Source organism: Octodon degus, unplaced genomic scaffold (assembly GCF_000260255.1).
Source record: "Octodon degus isolate 3935 unplaced genomic scaffold, OctDeg1.0 scaffold00005, whole genome shotgun sequence".
NCBI classification, from domain to species: Eukaryota; Metazoa; Chordata; class Mammalia; order Rodentia; family Octodontidae; genus Octodon; species Octodon degus.
The window spans coordinates 26,299,669-26,308,944 of record NW_004524581.1 but is presented as its reverse complement, the minus strand read 5'-3'; the positions used below and the strand labels follow the sequence as shown (position 1 = coordinate 26,308,944).

Below are 9,276 nucleotides of genomic sequence, written 5' to 3'. Positions count from 1 at the left end.
AGCGTTCCTCAGGTCACACATCTGGAACCATGCGGTGACAGGAAAGCGGTTGGACACAGCTGGGCTCCAGCTACACTCGAATGGGAGGGGAAAGTGCAAGCCTTTTTATAAAAATCATATGGCTAGTGTTTTCCTCCTCCAGTGCCGCCCAGGAGTGATGCAGACAGACCCTGCTGAGGCCCTGGCTTGCTCGCCGCACGCTGGCACAGCTGGTCCACAGCTCCCGCGGGCGCTGCACCAGTGCTGCTCCACACCTGAGTTTCTTCCCGTGGGCGATGAACAGCTGCTGCCTGTTCCACCTGGGCAGGAGGCGGTCAAGGGCATCAGGCAGGGCATGTGAAGCACTCACTGCACCGGGTCATTCTGGTCTCACAGTACTCTCATTACTCTCTCTTTCTTTTCTTCTTCTTTTTTTTTTTTTTTTTTTTTTTTTTTTTTGTGGCCCCGGGGATTGAACTCAGGCCCTTGCGCTTGCCAGGGAAGCGCTTATTCCACTGAGCCGTCTCCCCGGCTCCTAACTCTCCCTTTTTCAGCCAGCCAGGCCAGCTCTGCCCATTTCACACACTGCTTTGTATTTCCAGGCAGCAGATTTCTGTTGTCATAAGCCACAACTATCTACACTCTCCCGACCCTGGTATGGTGGGAGGTGCATGAGGCCGAGCTCGGCTTCTCCTAAACCACAAGAGGTATGGTATCCATGCAGCGCAGAACCTGGCTTCTGCAGACCTCAGAGTCTCACAGGAAGTGCTTCCAAGCTGTGACAAACAGCCTGCCAACCTACAGGTGGAGCCTGGCACCCCTGGTGTGGTGGCACATGCCTGTAATCCCAGAACTTGGGAGGCTGAGGCAGGAGGATCACTGCAAGTTCAAGGCCAGCTTGGGCTACACTGTGAATTTAAAACTAGCCTAAATTACATAGCAAGAACCTGCCTCAAAAGAACCCCCAAAACCAAGAAAAAAACAAAATACCCCCCAAAACCTGTAAGTGGGTATCCGGGTAAGCCCTCTACAGACTTGTGTGCCACCCCCTACCCCACACTGCAGCCCAGTGGCTTTGGTCTCACCTTGGCTGTGGGGGTGCCGCTACCTCTTGTGTACCCATTATCCTCCGAATGAGGATAATGGGTACACAAGCACCTTGCAGCGGGACCCATGCTGCCTGCAGGCCAGAGTGAGCTGCTGGGGACCCCACTGTGCTCTACAGACAGCCTCAGATAACTAGGATGGGAGGCTACCTCAGGGCTTTCTCACTTCACAGCTTCAGCGGAAGTACAGGTAGGACGTGAACAGCAGAAGGAAAACGCGAAGGAGAGAGGCAGCCACAGCCACAGAACAGCGCTCAGCTGCCAGCCCCTTCACTCTGCTCTAAGCAAACTCCCTTTTGTTAATTCTGCCGCCTTCAGGACCTGCATCCGTTTCACCCTGTCACCTGCTCCCCCGACCCTTAATGAAGTAGGATGGGGACACAGCAGTAGCTCAGCACTTAGAGCTGGCCTCTGATGATCCCTTTGATTTAAAACCTGCTTAGCAGTGTGGCTTTTGTTACCAGGAATCAAACTCAGGACCTTGTGCTTGCCAGGCAGGCACTTGTGCCCCTGAGCTATCTCCTTGGCTCAGCCAACTCCTGGCCTTCATCCACACACAGTGTAGTTTCTCCTCTGTCCATCTACATCCAGGGTCATCTGAGCCACGGAGGGGGCTTTTCGGTGTTCCCACACAAGCCCTGTGAGCTGCTTGTCTTCTGCAAAGCTACAAAGAGCTATGCACGTGGTTCACGTCCGTGGTATACATAGGGGCTTGGGAGAAGGGGCATGGGCTCCCCATGGATGCAGACCTCCCGAAGGTCACTGTCCCCTGCCTCGACACAGCCTGCTCGGTCTACCATGCTCCACTCACACCTGCAGCTGGGAACGTGAGGCCGTGGTGTGCTCTGGTTCCGTTCCTCTCTGAGGTGTGACAGGAGGCAGGTGGCCACAGTGCTAAGGAAAGGATAGAAAGCAGGAAAAGGGCAAGAATCCCTCGTTACCCCATATGATTCAGACACAAAAAGCACTTGGAATGGGGGAAGACCCCCCACCGCCCACTGCTGGACACCCTCGCCACACGACCACTGGATGCCTCTTTCCCTCTTGTGGCCGTGCCTTCTCCTGCCAGAAAACACAACGGGCCAACTTTGCTGGGGGTTCTAGACAATCACTGTGGAAGATGGTGTAGGCTCAATCCAGACTATGTGCAAACAGTAGCTGGCACCTCAATCAGCATAGCAAATCAGCACAGCAAATCACCTAACCAGAACTTAGCTTCCTATCATTACAAAAATATAAGACTGCCTCCCCTCGGCTCCCAGCACACCGGGACAGAGGTGTGGACAGCTGGTTGGAAACGCGGCAGCTGGAGCTCTTACCGAGCTGTATCCCATCCGCTGTGACACAGCTGCAAGGCATCTTGCAGTCAGATCTGAAAGATCAAATCCTAGGAGAATCCTCTCCCCACAGCTGACAGGAGGGGCCGTCTGCATAGGAAAGCTCTGGCCTGGGCCGGGGAGGGGACAGTCAGTGCCGCCAAACCACCCAGATGGGGCAGGGGCCACGCAGACCTAAGGCGAGAAAGCAGAGGGGCATTATGCCCACGGGACTCCCGCTAGCGCTGCAGTCATGCCCTGCCCAGCAGCACCACCCAGGCTCTAAGAGTCACACCCAGACACGAGATGCACTTCTGAAATGCAACTCAGGGTTATCTGATCTTTTTCACTGGTTCTACTTCCATCCTCCAGAAATTATGCAGTGCAATGACTTGGTTTCTTTAATTAGCCATGTCTTTCCACAAAGCCTAGGGTGATGCTGCCGGGAGGCAGGAGCCAGGCAGGCCCACCTGCCTAAGGGTGGTTCTGGTAGCTGGACCTGGCAGTGCCCATGGGTCGGGAGGAGCCAAAGTCTCTCACAGGCAGGTGCTGCAAAGTCTAGGCCACGCAGCCAGCTCAAGTCCTTCCCAGGCATCTGGGGAAGCAAGGAGGGGCAGGGGCAGCTCCTTCTCCTGCTTGCAGCTGGCTCAGCATGCTGGAAAGGGCAGGCAACTAAGCAACCGAGCCCTACAAAGTGGTTTCATTGTTTCTGTTTTTATTTCCCCTCTTTCCACCTGGCTTTCCGGTGGGTCTCAGAAGTGTTCTCATAGGTAGCTCTGTTGCCTATAGTTCTGAGAGCGTGGTTCCATCGCAGAAGACCAAAGGCTGGGTTCCTCTGGCTATGATGTAGGCCTTCCAGTGGGTGGCGCTGGCATAGCCTTGGAGGGAAACAGTGACAGGAACGCTTGTCAGTGGCAGGAGTGCACACTGCAGAGGCCAGGGCAAGTTCTCCTGCAGGGCAGTGCCCGTCACTACTCAACAACCTGGCACCAGTAGGTGCCACTTCTAACCCAAGAGCCTTCCCTATGCCCTGCCCCAGGCAGTGTAAACCAGGCTCCGGTGGGTTTGCAGAGACTGGTGCAGGGCCTCAGCTCTCAGTCTGATCCTATGGGTTTGAGCAAGGTTGGATGGGTTTGAGGGGCTGTTGGAAACAGTGTCATCAGAGTGTGTCCTCATAAACTGAAAGCAGCAGTTTTCAAGGTGGGTTCCTTGAACAGCAGTGTCCTATGAGATAGTTCAGAGAGGATCCCACAGTGAAGTCAGTGTGACAGCTGCCAGGCTCCTGGGAGGCCTTCTGACATGTACTGAGCAGCCCTAAGCCTGCCCACCCAAGAGCGCTGGGTGCCCAGGGCTATAGTGCCCATCTCTGGGGCCTAGGGACATGGGCCTCTGTCATTCAAGTCCTGTGGGGGCAGAGCTCGGTGACACCACCAGGAAGCCTCGGACTCAGCTTTCTCCAGGAAGATGGGATCAGGCTGGCCACTGCCACTGCCACACCATACAGCACGGCTCACTGCACCCTCCCATGAGGGACAGGAAAAGCAACCATCTCGGTGTCCGAGGCTGGCAATAGTGTCTCGGACACTTAGGAACCAAGAGTGGGTCTCAGACTGAGCTTTTCTGAACCCATCACAGTAACTCCAAGAAACAAGAAGAGCCAGCGCCTCTGGATAGAAATATTTATGGAGCCAGTGGCACCCGCCTGTCATGAGGCAGGGACGTGGGACAGGTTTCAGTGTGTGGCACCATAAGGATTTGTCACAGACCTTTCTGAGGTCTTGAACCATAGCTACCCTAGCTGTGTAGACCCCTGGCTCTTTTCTGCAGCACAGGCTAGTTCTCCTGTCTCCAGTGTCACAAGGGCGGTGGCGGCTGCAGTGTGGTTCTGTCCTTGCCACTGCTTTTGCTACGCTGTCCTCTCCCGCTTCCCCCCTCCTTCTCCCAAGCTGGCTCCCCACCTGTCCAGCTCCCCCCCCATGCACCCCATCCTGGGCTGACGCTGTAGACGCTGCTGGCCACAGGGCTCCTTCCATCTGGTCAGCTAGCTCACCGGCGGCTCATGGCATGGTGGGAAGGGAGTGCCAACGGGCTCTGAGGCTCAGAGCTCCGGTGCACAGCCAGACACCTTTTCAAGTCTGTTCACGAGTTATTTCATTCCTAAATTGAAATGTTTGTAATCTGAACCAAAACTTGACACACTTGTTGCCTGCTCTCTACCCTCAAAGGAGTGGGAAGGTTTCTAGGAATTTAGGGTCTCATGAATGCCTGAAGCTCAAACAAATGTACTGGAACACTAGTCTGGGCTCCGCCAGCCCCCACAGCCTCACCCAGCAAGGCAGGAAGTGTACAAAGGGTTCAGGGTGACGCCCACCCCTGCATCAACTTCCACCCAAAGGCTGCAGGGAGGGTGGCTGCTGCTGCCAGCGGCTAAGCTTCAGCTTTCAGGAGAAAAGGCGCAGAGTGCGTGTTGGCAGGACAACACGGAGAGAAGGCCAACAGCAGGAGGCTGTGATGTGACTGAGGGGCTGGCACAGAAGCACCGTTTCCTCCTAGGCCTGCGGCCCTGAACACCACCTGGTGTCACCGGATTCGCAGTGCAGGCCGAGAAATGGTTCCCCTAGTCTTGATTTGTCTCACCCCTGGCTGACCTGATCTCCTGCCTGACCAGTTCCTTCCCTGGGCCTTGACCTACTCATCTGTAAAATTAGGAATTTGTCTAAATACTTTCCAGAATCCCTTCTGATGCAGTTTTTGTTTGTTTTTGGTGGAATCGGGGATTGAACTCAGACCCTTACATTTGCCAGGCAAGTGCTTATTCTACTGAGCTATCTCCCCAGCCCCAAACTTTTCTCCTTTCTCTCTTTGTATTTTTGTTGTTTTGTTTTGCGGTACTGGGGATTGAACTCAGGTCCCTGCGCTTGCCAGGCAAGCACTTATTCTACTGAACTATCTCCCCACCCCTGACGCAGTTTCTATGACCAGCAGACATGCCTTTGCAGTGTTGTAGGTGAAAGTCTTTTCTCTTGGCTACTTCAGTTGTTTTATTTCTAAGCACAGATATATCAATCCTGTTAATGAAAAAATGCTATTTTTGTGAAGGCAGTAGTTAGTGCTGTTTTTTGTTTTGTTTGTACTGGGACTGAACTCGAGACCTCTTATTTGCCCAGGCAGGCACCTATGCTGGTGAGTTATATATCCCCAACTCAGTATTTGCTGCTTTGAATATTTTGAGTTAAAAACTTAGTTGGGTGTGGTGATGCACCCCTGGGATCCCAGCCCTGTGACATCAGCACTCAGGAGGCTGAGACAGGAAGATCTTTGCGAGTTCAGGGCCAGCCTGGACTGCATGAGAGACTTGGTCACAAAAAACCCAGCCCAACCCAGCGCAACCCAAACCCAGCTAAAGAGGTCTTCAGAGTCCCCGCCCTCTTGAGCCCTACGTACCAATGTCCCCGGCCTCCACAGGCATGGCCACAGACTGACAGTGTCTTCGGCAGTGGAAAGGAGGGATGAGCTGCAGCATGGCCTCACCGCTGCCGACCGCGAACAGGTCATGCACCTCATGCATCTGGAGGGAAGGGTGGGGGGAGAGAAGAAAGCAAATCAAGCCCGGGGCACAAGATTCCCTACTCACGTGCTCTGCCTTATCAGCAGCCTCTGCGAAGAGGTGAGCAAGTGAGGCCTCCTGGTGTTGAGAGCCAGGCAGGATCTCTGCTGTGGGTGCTTCTTAGATACCTTAGTTGACTTCTAGCGGGCAGCGGCCTCAACTAGTCCTAGGGCAGCTGCTGCCTGGGCTCCATCATCTGCAGTGATTCTGAGCTACAGCCTCACAGGTGTTTGAAGCCCAAATATCTACTGTAATTTTTTGTCTGTGGAAGCTGGGGCTTGGACCCAGGGCCTTGTGCATACACGGGGGACAGGGTGGGGGTGGGGTCTCACTGGGCTTCTTTCCCAGCTCCTGCCCTCTAAAGCAGGGTCACCAGCAGACACCCTGACCAAGATGGTTTTCTTCCCCACTCTAGGCTCTGGAGCATTGGGTTTTGGCCCTATCTGGCCTGTGCCCAACCTTGGCCACGGGTCTGCTTCCAGTGCAGTGGCAGAGCCACTTTGCTGGCTGCTACAGTGTCAGGAGGTAGCTTGGAACTGGTCTGCAGGGGAGGGAGCCAGTACAGGCCGACGCCCTGTTACCCGGTCGTGAAAAGACCCCAAAACCCCCAAACAGGTATATGTTTCCCTCTTTCAACAGGCAAAGGAGGCAGGTGGTCCCTCTGACCTGGGGTGAACAGAGACAGCCATGGCCCCTGTGGCTGCATGGAGCAGGCCTCAGCCCACCTTGCTGGCCCAGAGCCATTTAGGAACCCCTCCCTATCCCCTATCTTCCATGGTACAGCTGTCTTGGTACCAGGATCCAGACAACGGGATTGTCCCAGGCCAGCAGCAAGGGTGTGGGTGCTAGGGTGGTGTGAGGCAGCTGGGGAAGGAGAGCTGGGGCCAGGGTGGGGAAGCGGAGCCCTGAGGAACCAGGCTCGAGGAACCAGACTTGCAGGACTCCTGCCGCATGGGCTGCTCCCCTTCCAAAGCTACCTGGGAGCAGCGCAGTAAGGGTCTGAGTACCGGGTGCAGAGCAGATGGCAAGCTGGCAGCATACTTAAGAGAATGGGCCTGGGGATAAAGGCCTCGCCCAGCATGTATTACAGGCAGGAAGGTGAGCTCACAGGCCCAGCTGCTGCCAGGAACAGCAGGACAAACTGCCGCCGAGGGGAGCCTGAGCCAGCACCTCCCAGGCTTCCAGACGAGGATGACTGTTTGTACGGCCTTTCAATTCCTTCAACACAGCTCAGCAGATGTGGGGCCAAGTAAGAGCATCGGAGGGTGAAGTTACAGCCCAGAGTCTAGAAGGGTCATACTTTGGGTAGTTAAAAAAACAAAGTCACTGTGGTCTCAGGATGGGGCAGGAGCCTCGTGCACGTTAAGCTTAGCTCTACTGTGGGCCACATCCCCAGTGTGACACTTTTTAAAGGGGAAAACCCTTCTTTCAAAAGAACCTGGGCTCAGACCCTTCCTCAGGCAGGAAACCCCCAGAGGAGCAGGTCAGAGAGGAGGAAAACTGACTTGGCAGGGTCTGCACACCAGGGCTGCCATCCCCAACCCCCACCCCAGCCAGGCCACCCACTTCTCCACCTGGAGTCTCTATTTGGGGGAGGCACAAGGGTGGGGGTGGCTGGCCATGTCCCAGCCGCCTGCTCTGTGGTGAGGGATGAATCTTTTTTTTCATTTCTCTGGGGCCCAGTTCCCTCATCTAGTGAGCAAAGGTCATTGCGTGTCTCCAGCTGACCTCCCTCCTTTTCTTTCTTATTTGCTTGTTAGCTGATATTACCCTTAGGGAAGTAGAACTGTTGTGCTCAATACCAAAGTGAATTTTACTTCTTTTTTATTTTGTGGTAAAGGGAATTCTTAGTATTTGCTTAGCAGAAAACAAAACCAAATTATGGGTTGTTTTTTTGAGACCGGGTCTCACTATTTAGTTGAGGCAGGCCTTGAACTCACTATGCAGCCCATGCTGGCCTTGAACTCATAGCAACTCTCCTACCTCAGCCTCCTGAGTACCAGGATTACAGGCCTGTACAACCATGCCTAGCTCTGCTTAGCAAAAATATTATCAAATAAATGCAAGGTTTTTGTATGGGATAAAGAGGGTAAATACTGTTGCTGAACAGAGAAGTTGACCGTATTTTGGTTTAGTTCTTTTATACACATTTTTGGGATGCTTGGGATTGACTCCAGGGCCTTCCACATTCTAAATGCATGCTCTCCCACTGAGCTACACCCCTTTTCAATTTTGAAGTTTTGTTTTTTTCTTTTTTTTGTGGTACCGGCGATTGAACTCAGAACCTTGATGCTTGCCAGGTAAGCACTTGTTCTACTGAGCCATCTCCCGGGCCTGTTTTTTTCTTTAAAAGAGGTTGTAGCTCTACTGTGGGCCACACTTCCAGTGTGACACTTTTTAAAGGGGAAAACTCTTCCTTCATTCAAAAGAACCTGGGCTCAGACCCTTCCTCAGGCAGGAAACCCCCAGAGGAGGTTTTTTTTTTGGCTCAGAATGCCCTCAGGGCAGGTTTGTGAGCCTGACCGCTTTGTTGAAGCAGCCACTTAAAGAACAGAGCTATGGGGCAGGCCCCCAAGAGGAGGTTTTTGAGGCAGGGTCTTACTGTATAGCCCAGCTGGCCTGCAATTCTCAGCAATCCTCTTGCCTCAACTTCCTGAGTGCTGAGATTCTAGGCATTTGCCACCAATTCCAGATAAAGATGTAATTTTGAAGCCACACTTTCATACTTCCGTTTTGTGTTTCTCTTGAATTTTGGTTTGAAGGCTATCAAGTTTTAGAAACTTCCAGGTTTAGGGTCGGCCAGATAGCTCAGCGGATTCAAGTGCCTGCTTAGGCAAAGCACAGTAGCTGGGATTTGATCCCCAGAGTGCTGGCCCTGCCCGCGGGGTGCGCTGAGATGGTGATTGAGACTGGGCGTGATGTTGCAAGCCTGTAATCCCAGTGCTTGGGAAGCTGAAAATAGGAGAACCACTACTTTTTTTTTCTTTTTTGGCGGAACCAGGGATTGAACTCAGGACCTTGTGCTTGCCGGGCAAGCTTTTATTCTAGTGAGCCATCTCCCCAGCCCAGGAGAATCACTACTAATCTGACCTATGTAGTGAGACTCTATAGACCTTGTACTGAATGCATTAAAAAAAAAGAAAGAAAGAAAGAAAGAAAGAAAGAAAGAAAGAAAGAAAGAAAGAAACTGTCAGTTGTTTCTTTTTTTACACTGTCAGGTTTGACATACAAGTATATAGAAAATTAATATGTGCTCTATCTGTGGTCT

The 9,276-nt window shown here is 53.1% G+C and overlaps 1 protein-coding gene across 2 annotated transcripts in view; it reads right to left on the bottom strand.

Annotated features, from left to right (window-relative positions):
- Nucleotides 1-473: 473 nt before the first annotated feature.
- Nucleotides 474-9,276, bottom strand: part of CUNH6orf89 (chromosome unknown C6orf89 homolog) — a 35,438-nt gene continuing 26,635 nt past the window's right edge. The window contains exons 7-9 of one of the 2 annotated variants that reach the window (XM_023720251.1): nucleotides 5,846-5,969; nucleotides 3,182-3,279; nucleotides 474-512 (exon numbers count right to left, since the gene is read on the bottom strand). In XM_023720251.1, the coding sequence (XP_023576019.1) occupies nucleotides 3,185-3,279; nucleotides 5,846-5,969 (219 nt within the window). In that variant the 3' untranslated portion in view covers nucleotides 474-512; nucleotides 3,182-3,184. Of the gene's footprint in view, nucleotides 513-3,096; nucleotides 3,280-5,845; nucleotides 5,970-9,276 lie in introns of those variants that run through there. The other variant, XM_023720250.1, reaches the window with a different exon arrangement.